The 12,784-nt window shown below is 43.5% G+C and overlaps 1 protein-coding gene across 1 annotated transcript; it reads left to right on the top strand.

Moving 5' to 3' along the window:
• The first annotated feature begins 214 nt into the window (after positions 1-214).
• LOC142985241 (BOS complex subunit NOMO2) lies at positions 215-11,938 on the top strand. Its single transcript, XM_076133326.1, has 16 exons — positions 215-378; positions 544-930; positions 1,328-1,487; positions 1,826-2,074; positions 2,350-2,518; positions 2,868-3,129; positions 3,485-3,681; positions 4,611-4,789; positions 5,166-5,327; positions 5,878-6,060; positions 7,710-7,890; positions 8,223-8,425; positions 8,844-9,034; positions 9,420-9,678; positions 10,572-10,937; positions 11,289-11,938. The coding sequence occupies exons 1-16, from the start codon at positions 230-232 to the stop codon at positions 11,541-11,543; spliced, it is 3,552 nt and encodes a 1,183-aa protein (XP_075989441.1). The 5' UTR covers positions 215-229; the 3' UTR covers positions 11,544-11,938.
• Positions 11,939-12,784: the final 846 nt, after the last annotated feature.

Here is a 12,784-nt window from a genome sequence, read left to right as displayed (position 1 = left end):
AACGAATGTTCTCGTTAATTATAGAATAATTATTGCTTTTTCATATATTAGTGTACGAACAAATTACTGTATAACTATAGATTTTTGTACTTATAAGTTTTCGTCTAATTTTCAATCTAATCTACTACACTAATATTCGACTAAATTGTTATCACTGCCATGTCATTGTTATCAATGGAATGACACATGTGACACATCATTCATTTGACAGGCACATCACTATTCAAAAATGGCGATGATTGCTTACATCGAAAAAATACTATTTCCATTAATTTTAGTATTATTAAGTACAAAATGTAATGCTAACGATATCCTAGGATGTGGCGGCTTCGTCAAAAGTCATGTTAGTTTGGACTTTTCTAAGATAGAGATTGGATTGTAAGTTAACCTTACTTTTGTACCTACTAATTTAATTTTGGTAATTAAATCCCATTATATTCAGTACTAACGGGTTCTCAATGAGCTTACGTTGAGCTTAAGTCTATTAGTAATAATTCCGGTGGTTTTTAAAGTATCCTTTCATTGATGATTATCCTCTTCCAGGTATACCAAAGAAGGTAGTCTTAAGGAAAAAACAGAATGCGCTCCAACAAACGGCTATTACTTCCTCCCGTTGTACGAGAAGGGGGAATACGTTCTGAAGGTCCATCCACCGGCGGGCTGGAGCTTCGAGCCTTCGCAAGTGGAGCTATCAGTTGACGGGACCACTGACCAATGTTCTTCCGGCCAAGATATAAATTTCGCCTTCAACGGGTTCGGTATCACTGGTAAAGTGATCACGGCTGGCCAGAAGCAAGGTCCTGCGGGTATCAACATTCAGCTAGTTAATGATAAGGGAGAGGTCAGGAATACTGTGACCACAGTTGGTGGAGACTTTCATTTCACGCCAGTGATACCAGGGAAATATACCGTGAAGGCGTCACATCCAAGGTGAGATTAACATTCATTGTTCGGTGGCACAAAAAGTCTTGTAAGGTTCTAATAAGAATTTTCCTTGACCTAGATTTGATTTGATAAGCCTGTTTACTTAAGTTCTTATAATCATTATGAGGAATAAGTACTGTTGTGTTATGAAATTTCCTTAATTCCATTAGTAAATAGACTATTCATTTCACTAAGTGATAATTATTTCTTACAATGTAAAGTGTTTGTGAATTGCATAGTGAGACATTTTTAACATTACTAAACTCTCAACCTTTTTTCACTTAAGACTTCTCATCATATTCTTACAAACTAATTACAATTAGCAATCCTATTAACCCCACTAGCTAATTTATTTCAAAGTAAATCTATCCACCAGTATCTAGCAAAATGTTTATCCCAACAGATGGAAGCTAGAGCCATCTCAAGCAGTAGTCCAAGTGAAGGAAGGCAACACTGCCTTGCCTGTAGGTGTGTTAGCAGTGAAGGGTTATGATGTCACTGGATCTGTTACCTCGTTCGGCAGTGCTATCAGTGGACTGTATGTGCTGTTGTACTCTAAAGAGGTGAGTATTCTGTTTAACTAACTAATTGATGTTCTGAAATATATGATTTCCTAAACGGTAAGATAAGTTTTACAATACAATGTCTATTCCATTGTCATTTTTCCTGTCACAAAATTAAACTAAGGAACTTGAATGATTAACAATTTGATTGTTTTTATTTTGTTTGTTTATCTTAAGGTACTATTAGAAAAAGTCTTAAATCCGTGTCATATTACACAGGCAAGGTCTGGACCAATCATATAATAAAACATGGTTCAAATCACTCAAAAAAGAAAAAAATTCGTCAAAATATGTTCTAATTTGTCATATATATAAATACTGTTTATGTTATTTTGAAGGAAAGTCCTAAATTCCGTGTAGAAGGATGTAAGACAGCATTACTGCAAGGTGTCCCAGATGCTCCAATCTGTCACTCCATCACTGACGCTAATGGAGAGTTCAGCTTTGGCCTGGTACCGGCCGGAGAGTACAAGCTCATAGCACTGTCTACACCTCCTGGTCAAGTGGCTGTGAGCTACAATGTGAGGCCAGATGCAGTGCCATTCACTGTCCGTCATGACAGTCTGTTTATTAAACATGCTTTTGAGGTAAGTTGAAGACTCTCTTTAAGTTTTTATGCCAAGTATTGCCTAGAATACTTTGATAAATTAAATCAGAAATTAAAGGGCATTACAAAAATTTGCATAACAATCATATAAGATTGATTTAGACACAACTGTAGTAGCATAAGTGCAATATATACTCAAGCTTTTATGAGAACACCTTTATTTTAAAACGAGTTTATAAACTAATTCTTTGTCTCTATTTCATTTCCGTTTTGTATGAAATATCAATTTGCATAATATTATGTTGTATTATACAGGTTACAGGATTCACAGTAGTAGGCTCAGTGGTCAGCTCACTAGGCGGGCCGGGCATGTCGGGCGCACGCGTATTACTAGACGGAGAGCCTATTGGCAACACAGACGCGACCGGCAAGTTCACACTGCCCAATCTACAGCCTGCGACGTACACTCTTGGTTTCCAACATGGTAAGTTTAGTATGAACTATACTTATTTTATTGTCAACTTATAAAACATTGCAAGGCATTTTTCAGATTCATCATAATCATTGTTAGGTTTCATTTTTAATTTCCAATTATCATCTGAATATTTTTATCAAACAGAAACATAGAAGTTAACTTCAGGATATTAAAAGCACAAGCAATGTCGCACGTTGTAAATCCGATTGTCAGTAACAAAAATTACAGAAGTTACATTTTAGTAAATTGCAGTTGCACAGTTTCTAACAACCTTACTGTTTAAGCAATCCATCTGTGCACTACGCTGTACAATCCACCTAGCAAGACAAATAAACATATTAAATCTTTTTCCCCACAGAGCAATGTCAATTCGACGACACTCAACTAGTGATCAGCACGACGGGTCCTCGCTCGTCTGTGAGTGGTCGCGCGGCTCGTTGGCGCGTGTGCGGCGCGGTGACGCCGGCCACGGGTCGCTCCGTGCTGCTGTCCGCCGGGACCGGAGCGCCACTGTCCGTGCAGACCGCGGGCGACGCCGGGGCCTGGTGCACGTACCTCGCGCCGGGCGTGTATACCGCTAAAGTACATGTTACTGAAAATGAGCAGAGAGATGGATTACAGTGAGTATTTGACTGGCTTGTTTGATGTATAAAGTTTGCGATTCTTTTAAAAGAGGAAGCTAATTCAACTTTTTCAAGAAACTTTCGTTTTGCGATGTTGATATGTTGTTTATAGTAACATCTTCTTCAACAATTTCTTTTGTGGTTTATGTACTGATCAAGTTTATTTCTATTAAATTAGCGTATTGTCAAATTGACCAATCAATTTCGAAAGCGAATGATAGTTAGAATTACATTCGATTGATAATTGGATAATTTTATTTGTGTCTTTAAATATATAACATCAGTACCTCTTAAGACTAAGCTAAATTATCACCATACAATTATCTAAAATAACACATTTTTTCTTTGACAGATTCTACCCACTAACTCAAAAGGTGACAGTAGGCAATGCTCCAGTGGACGGCATCACCTTCTCTCAGCTGAAGGGCAAGCTGAGCGGTCGTATTCAGTGTAAAGACAAGGCGGCCTGTGCTAACTTACCAGTCACTTTGAGACCACTCTCCGCTGATGGAGGGTATGTGGGACAGCCTGTGTCTACCGTTGCTGTTGGTAAGTTACTTATTTTAAACTTTTAGTAGCTACAATAAGGTTGAAATTAGTTCCACAGTTTTCAGATCACTATTATGATCAATGTCCGAATATTGACAGTTGTTATGATACATACCTAAATATTAAGAATGTGTATATTTTTTCTATTAGTCTGTTTTTCTATTTTGTGTGGTTATGATGCATCTGTGGTGCTATGTATTTTACCTGCAGTGTGTTTGAGTTCGTATACGTGCGTTTTAACGTGTACGTTGCATACGTTACTATTGTACGCGCTTTATAAACTTGTTAAAATTACGACCCTTGGACCCTCGTTAAAGCAGTAATTTATTTGTTTATTATTAGGAAAGCAAACAGCTTATCCATACTAATATTATAAATGCGAAAGTAACTCTGTCTGTCTGTCTGTCTGTCTGTCTGTCTGCTACTCAATCACGCCTAAACTACTGAACCAATTTGCATGAAATTTGGTATGGAGATATTTTGATACCCGAGAAAGGACATAGGCTACTTTTTACCCCGGGAAAATGACGCATTTCCCGGGAAAATTCAGGTGGCGAACGAAGTCGCGAATATTCAATATTATAATGAAACAGAATTAACAAAATTCCGTTGTCATGGCAACTGTTTTAATGGCGGATATGCCTTAGCGCGATTTCGTTATATTAAGAGATATAAATAATTTTTAGAATATTTTTCGTGAAAAAAAAGCATATTTTATATCATCACGCTACGACCAACAGGAGCAGAGTAACAGTAAAAAGTGTTACAAAAACGTGGAAAATTCTGCCCCATTCTCTCTTATGTGACGCAAGCGAAGTTGCGCGGGTCAGCTAGTAGATATATAAAAAAATGTGAAGTGTAATGTGTGTAACGTAAGCCAAAAACAACCTTATCACAGTGAGATCTAAATCGAATCTTTGATCCTTTAGACGGCAAGTACACGTTCGAGGAAGTCCTTCCCGGTAGCGTGGAGATCTCAGTGGAGAGCGACCGCCTGTGCTGGGCCGAGGCGAGGCACAACGTGGCCGTGACGCAGGACCACGCCAACGTGCCCACGTTCGAGCACACCGGATACGTGCTCAAGATACACTCCTCACATGAAGTTGATGTAAGTGTTTTACGTACACTACATAGAGTAGTAGCTGTATAATTGAAGTGGACGCTTGCACGATACTCACACATCGGTTTCACTGCAGTCATCTCGCGTCGTACGCATCTTATGACTGAGATTTCAAAGATGTCTCTCTGTGGCGGGCTTCAAGCTATTTTACCACTCACCATCCTGCGTTTAGCTGCCATGCATAGTATGTAACTTGTTAAGTGGTTACAGTCAATGGGTCCACCGTTTTCAGTTTATATGAGGTTTGACTTTACGGACATAATTGATGTTTATAACAATTTTACAGAGTGATATCGAATTTAGCTAAGTTCTTTAAACAAGCCATTTTTATTTTTGTTAATGGATATTACATGTTCTTATACAGGTGGAGTTCAAAAGCGCGACATCTCAAGGCATGTTGTCGGTGTCTACGGGCGTGAGTCAACAGTGCGTGCCCAACGCTGAGAAGTATGTACTGACGCCGCGCGGATGTCACCGCTTCCAGCCAGAACAGGCTGAGGCTGATATCACCAATGAGGCGCAGAATGTAAGTATACTCGACAGATACAGTCATGTTATAAAAAATGCTGCGAATACGTTACCGAATCTTCCATTAGTTTTAAAAAGTAAGTTTTTAATTTGGGTGGTCTCATTTTGATTATGTTTGAGTTGTTGTTTAATATAATGTAAATCTCCATTAAGGCCAATACACAAAAGCCGCGCGTAGCGGTGAAAGCTAGGAACGAACTGAGGCCGGCTAGCCCCGTAAGCACACCCCGGCGGCCATGCCCGGCACTGTGTGTAGGAGCCGTTACGAGTGCAGTGTGTAACTTGTCCATGTTCGTGACGTTACGTGCCGCGTGTGACGTCACGCGCGCCCCGCCGTCGTCGCGTGCACGAGGCGGTTTGACGCTGCGTGTTCCATAACTGTGCTTTACATTCCTTCATTTGGCTTTTGACTTGTGTATTGAAATAGGGATCAGGGTGAGACGCAGTGTATTATACGGTGTCTATTGTGTTAATCCTCAATATTATATTGATTTCGAGTTAAAACTAAAGTATAACAACACGAAATTTAATTTGCGCTGTTGTTTCAGACGGTTTACTTCGTGGCCACGGCCCACGCGGTGGTGATCAAGGTGACATCTCCGGAAGCGGTCCCGGACCTGGTCCTGCACGTGAGCTCGGACGGGCACGGCGCGCGGGACGTGGGCCCGCTCGTGCCGCTGCAGCAGCCGCAGGGGGGCGTGCTGTTCGAGCACACGCTGTACATGGCCGACGTGAGTATACGTGTGACGTCACTGGTACCGTGTCGGACCTGGTCCTGCACGTGAGCTCGGACGGGCACGGCGCGCGGGACGTGGGCCCGCTCGTGCCGCTGCAGCAGCCGCAGGGGGGCGTGCTGTTCGAGCACACGCTGTACATGGCCGACGTGAGTATACGTGTGACGTCACTGGTACAGTCCCGGACCTGGTCCTGCACGTGAGCTCGGACGGGCACGGCGCGCGGGACGTGGGCCCGCTCGTGCCGCTGCAGCAGCCGCAGGGGGGCGTGCTGTTCGAGCACACGCTGTACATGGCCGACGTGAGTATACGTGTGACGTCACTGGTACAGTCCCGGACCTGGTCCTGCACGTGAGCTCGGACGGGCACGGCGCGCGGGACGTGGGCCCGCTCGTGCCGCTGCAGCAGCCGCAGGGGGGCGTGCTGTTCGAGCACACGCTGTACATGGCCGACGTGAGTATACGTGTGACGTCACTGGTACAGTCCCGGACCTGGTCCTGCACGTGAGCTCGGACGGGCACGGCGCGCGGGACGTGGGCCCGCTCGTGCCGCTGCAGCAGCCGCAGGGGGGCGTGCTGTTCGAGCACACGCTGTACATGGCCGACGTGAGTATACGTGTGACGTCACTGGTACAGTCCCGGACCTGGTCCTGCACGTGAGCTCGGACGGGCACGGCGCGCGGGACGTGGGCCCGCTCGTGCCGCTGCAGCAGCCGCAGGGGGGCGTGCTGTTCGAGCACACGCTGTACATGGCCGACGTGAGTATACGTGTGACGTCACTGGTACAGTCCCGGACCTGGTCCTGCACGTGAGCTCGGACGGGCACGGCGCGCGGGACGTGGGCCCGCTCGTGCCGCTGCAGCAGCCGCAGGGGGGCGTGCTGTTCGAGCACACGCTGTACATGGCCGACGTGAGTATACGTGTGACGTCACTGGTACAGTCCCGGACCTGGTCCTGCACGTGAGCTCGGACGGGCACGGCGCGCGGGACGTGGGCCCGCTCGTGCCGCTGCAGCAGCCGCAGGGGGGCGTGCTGTTCGAGCACACGCTGTACATGGCCGACGTGAGTATACGTGTGACGTCACTGGTACAGTCCCGGACCTGGTCCTGCACGTGAGCTCGGACGGGCACGGCGCGCGGGACGTGGGCCCGCTCGTGCCGCTGCAGCAGCCGCAGGGGGGCGTGCTGTTCGAGCACACGCTGTACATGGCCGACGTGAGTATACGTGTGACGTCACTGGTACAGTCCCGGACCTGGTCCTGCACGTGAGCTCGGACGGGCACGGCGCGCGGGACGTGGGCCCGCTCGTGCCGCTGCAGCAGCCGCAGGGGGGCGTGCTGTTCGAGCACACGCTGTACATGGCCGACGTGAGTATGCGTGTGACGTCACTGGTACCGTGTCGGACCTGGTCCTGCACGTGAGCTCGGACGGGCACGGGCACCTACAAGTCTCTAAATTAAAACATAAACTCTGAAGATAGTTTTATTTCAAGTTTGTTTTGAGCTACAGCTCTCAAAGTTTACCTAGCACGTTGCTACTCTAAAACGTAATCGTAAATAGGTACTATCATTCGACTTTCGCTAACATATTTTTGAGAAATTCAGTATTTTCCAAAAGTAATCCTAATAATCTCTTTTTTTTCCCCCAGGGTGAAGTATCGTGGGTATCGGCAACATCGCAATCTCTCCTAGTGTGGCCGGTGCGCGGGCAGGTGGTGGGCGGCGCGCAGTGCCAGTCTGAAGCGCTCGTGTTGAGAGCTCGCAAGGCACTCACGCTCGCGGGAAAGCTTGTACCGGCCGTTGCTGACGTCACTATTACTCTTACTGCCGGTTAGTAATATGTATAGTGCTAACAATATTATAGTAAATGCAATGTTACGGTTTGATTTGATAAGAGACTGAGTAAGGGCGGCGATTCTCACCCGTGTTTTGGTGTAATTAATTTGAACGACGTTGACGTTAAGTGTCGTATGTGGTACATTTAATAACTACATTAAATGTATCTCAGTAGAAGCCGAGTATCATAGCTTAAGATGATTTTCACTTGTTTGTCTGATTTGTCGAACAGATTTGTAGTATACGGGAGCAGAACTATCATAGAAACTGTGAAGCACAATTATAATAACCAATACACTATTTAATATTCTTACTTCTATTCCCAGACGACGTGAAGCTAACGCAAGTGACGGGCGCGGACGGCACGTACCGCTTCGGTCCGCTGGACGCGTCCAAGAGCTACACCGTGGTGGCGGACAAGGAGTCCTACGTGTTCAGCGCGCCCGACGCTGACGGACTGATCGCCGCGCACAAGCTCGCCGAGATCACCGTGTTGTTGACTGATGCCACCGATGGTAGCCCGCTGCAGGTAATTAGCACAAAACATTTTTAATTGATAAGTGAAAAAATTATACGTATTCCACATAAGTGGGCCGTTTGATTAATCAATTAATTAATTCAAAATAACGATTAAAATTAAACTAAATATTTTTTTAACGGGCCCGATCTCTGATGAAAGATCATCCGTGCCCAACTATGGGACATTAATGGATTTAATTAAAAGAGATAAACGTGGAATGACGTAATGTAAAAACCCATTGGTAGAGCGAGCAGCGCTCGGTGTACGTTCGGCCGAGAAGAGTACGTGTACCGACGGGGCCGAGCAGCAATCGAATGTTGACTGTTTCTTTTCATCGCTTTGTGTGAACATTATGTATATTGTGTTGTATATATTAGATTTTCTATTTAAGTTTTCTTTATTTACACAACTTATTTTTTGTCTCCAGGGCGCGCTGGTGTCGGTGAGCGGCGGCACGTACCGGCGCAACGTGGTGAGCGGCGCGGAGGGCCGGCTGCGCTTCCCGTCGCTGTCGCCGGCGCAGTACTACGTCAAGCCCAACATGAAGGAGTACCGCTTCCAGCCGCCGCACCACATCGTGCCGCTCGCCGAGGGACTCACGCACCATGTCGAGCTTAAGTATGTATCGTTGTCATACAATTAATTTATTAATTCGTCTTCCATATAGAGATCGCGGTTCCTTTTTCTTAAAGGCTGTTTATCGTATTGGTTTACGTGTTTTAACAGCGAAAGAAAACATTGTTATGAAATCTGTGTAATGAGATCTCTTCGAAACGATTCTTGAAGATTAACAAAGTAAATTTGTGTTTAGCCAAAGTTCTCTGTCTTCTGCCGAATTAGGAGATCCTTGCCACATATTGTAGTGAAAAGTTGACTAAATCACTTTAAATAGTAACGAATTAATTTGTAATTTCAAACGATCGTCTATATCTAAAAAATTCTATAAATAACCCATTTATCTTTTATTACATTTTTATTTTATTTTTTTTTTTATCTTTAACAGGGGAGTCCGCGTGGCCTGGTCGTGTGTAGGAGCGCTAGTCTCCCTGGGCGGCGTGGGCTGGTCGGGCGCCGTGGTGCTGGCCGTGCCCGCGCCGCAGTCGGCCGCGCACTGCGCCACGGAGGAGGCCAGCACGGAGCCCAGTGGAGCCTTCAGGATCAGGGGACTGCTGCCCAACTGCGTCTACACTATACAGCTCAAGGATTCGAGCACTCCTGAACTGGCTGGACTTAAGTTGGCTAAGGCACCACCTAAGTTGGAGGTTAGTATGACGATCTGGTTCATTTATTATCATGTTTTTTGTAGCTGTGCAATAAAAAATTCTGTAACTATTTGACTGTGTAAAGTTTGGTTTTTATTTAGAAACTAGCCGACCCGCGCAACTTCGCTTGCGTCACATAAGAGAGAATGGGTCATAATTTTCCCCGTTTTTGTAACATTTTTCGTTGCTACTCCGCTCTTAATGACCGTAGCGTGATGTTATATAGCCTAAAGCCTTCCTCGATAAATGGTCTATCTAACACTGAAATAATTTTTCAAATCGGACCAGTAGTTTCTGAGATTAGCGCGTTCAAACAAACAAACAATCAAACAAACAAACTCTTCAGCTTTATAATATTAGTATAGATTAGCTGACCCACGCAACTTCGCTTGCGTCACATAGGAGAGAATGGGTCAAAATTTTCCCCGTTTTTGTAACATTTTTCACTGGTACTCTGCTCCTATTGGTCGTATCGTGATGATATATAGCCTAAAGCCTGCCTCGATGAATGGACTATCCAACACTGAAAGAATTTTTCAAATCGGACCAGTAGTTCCTGAGATTAGCGCGTTCAAACAAACAAACAATCAATCAATCAAACAAACAAACTCTTCAGCTTTATAATATTAGTATTGATGTAAAGTAACCATGTAAATGTAATGTCTGAACTATTCTATTGATATTCGAGTCTAGCATCGTATACTCATAAATTCTGAATAATAAAGTTCTATGTTCGAATTCGAAGATATTTTGAATAAGAAGTTGATTTATGTTAGTAAAGTAATTGAGAATCAAATGCATTGCAAAACATGAAGATTGGACTTTATTATGGAAAAAAGTGTAATAATACAATTAAATAATAAACTTACTAACTGTATTATATTTTTCAACAGGTGAAAGACAACAAAGACATAGAAAACGTGCGTCTCATAGCCATCCAGCCGACACAAATCACGGACACGAACGTGCTCGTATACACCCCCAACATCGACCATTACAAAACACTACGCCTCACCCTCGCACTAGAAAACACCCCACACACCCCCATATACTCCACCAAACTCGACGCGGCCGGCTTCAACCAGAATATGAACCCGGGACTGGTGTACATCCTGCCGCGACTGCCGGCCGATAATAAGACTTATGTGGTACAGTTAGAGTCCACTTTGAGTAAAGCAACGCATGTGTATGGAGAGGAGGTTCATTATTTCAATTCTGATGGATATTTCAAGCATTTTACTATTGAGTTTTTGCCTAAGGTGAGTTGATTTTCTCGTTTCTTTTTACTTGTGATTTGGATGTTTAAGTTGAGGAAATATCAGCAATGCAGAAATGAATTGGCTTTAGCTGAACAACATATTCATGAAATTAAATATTAAAGCATTGATTGTTGCATCATAGCTTGTTATTGTATTAATATTGTAAATTTTAAATTATGTTAGTAGTATCAATGTCAAAATTGCTATCAGGAAAACTTGACCGACTTTAAAATGCAGTATTAAAACGTGATTGATGGTGTTTTACACACAAACACTTAAAATCTAAATACCTCCTAACAAATGTCTAATTTTATTCCACACTATATTTATTTGCATTCATCTTTTGTACAGGTAAAATCCAGTGAACAAGAGGTCCGTCAATCGTCCCTCCTCATTATCCCACTACTCGGCCTGCTAGCACTGGCCTACACACAACGTGACCGTCTTCACGCCACACTATCCTCGGCACTATCCGCGAGCGGCGCGCGGCCCCGGCCCGCACGGAACACAGCCCGCGCCGAGCGGCCACACGCTGACATCGACAACATTGTCGCTTCTCTGTCGCCGCCACCCAAGAGAACTGTCAAGAAGGCCAAGCTCATATAAGACTCTAGTGAACTAGTGTGATGTGAAGTGCTTAGGCTTGATTTCCTCCTACGCTGAATAGGGTAGTTGCCTACCAGTCAAATCAGCGACTCTTTATGAAATGTCAAAAACACATTTTAGTATAAAAAGACGACGTAGTGACGTCAATTTGTGTTGGTATTAAATGAGTCTACTAAAATGTTTCAATCTGTTAAAATTACTATTTCAACATTATTTACAACAATTTGTTTATGTACGTGGATCTCGCGGACAGTCGACAGTTTATTAAGCAGAACAAGGTGTCGAACATGTAAGCGTCACTATGTAGTATTCGATAAAACATCGTGTACATGAGTCTAACGTACGGTACCTCACCAATGTCAGCGCATGATGAAAGTAAAGCCTAATAAAAATGATCAGTGGTAATACAAATTATTTAATTGGAGATGTAGATGATGACGCGTAATCATATTGTCTCTTGAACAATTTACACATCAAATTAATTAACATCAGAATTACCGAAGTCGTCAACAATAGTAGTGAATTTTTAATAACTGTAGTACATATTTATAATTCTCAAAATATAGAATTCAAAGTAAATCTACATAATCATATCTACATAACATTAAGATCTTCATATAATCAAGGTTCACGATTTCCACATCTTATAAAATAAGTATCATAAATATCCACTTTTATACTATGTATCATCATTTATAAACAGTACGTGTTAAAATACGTCATATACATTTCCAAAAATATACACAAAGAATGCTAAGTGTATACAAATTACATACATAAATAAGTGAACACGTGCTGTACATAATAATGTGTACATTTACTACAGCAATAATCTTCATATGTACTGTTGTTTGTTTGTCATATGGTTATGGTTAGTGGTCAACATAGTGTCAAAGTTGTTCAAGCCGCTTGAGAGGCCTTTGACGTGGCTTAACGACTGTTATCTTAGTAGACAACAGCCGGGACCGACTTTTTACGTGCCCTCCGAAGCACGGAAACGCCCAGTTCAAATACCACTATGCGGTCACCCATCTATGGAATGACCGCGCCAATGGTTGCTTAACCCACAGATCGTTTACAGACCGGTGAGCGCAACTGGCTATGGACGCCTCTTCATCATATGTACTGAAGTAATATAAGTATTTACTTATACAATTTACCTACTACTTAGTATTTCAATAACCTACCGTCAGTTCAGGATAAGCGAGCTAACTAGCGTCCGATAACTAAGTTTAACAAAA

Source organism: Anticarsia gemmatalis, chromosome 1, assembly GCF_050436995.1.
Source record: "Anticarsia gemmatalis isolate Benzon Research Colony breed Stoneville strain chromosome 1, ilAntGemm2 primary, whole genome shotgun sequence".
In the NCBI taxonomy this organism is placed as follows: Eukaryota; Metazoa; Arthropoda; class Insecta; order Lepidoptera; family Erebidae; genus Anticarsia; species Anticarsia gemmatalis.
The sequence above is the reverse complement of the archived record's forward strand: the minus strand, read 5'-3'. Positions and strand labels throughout refer to the sequence as shown.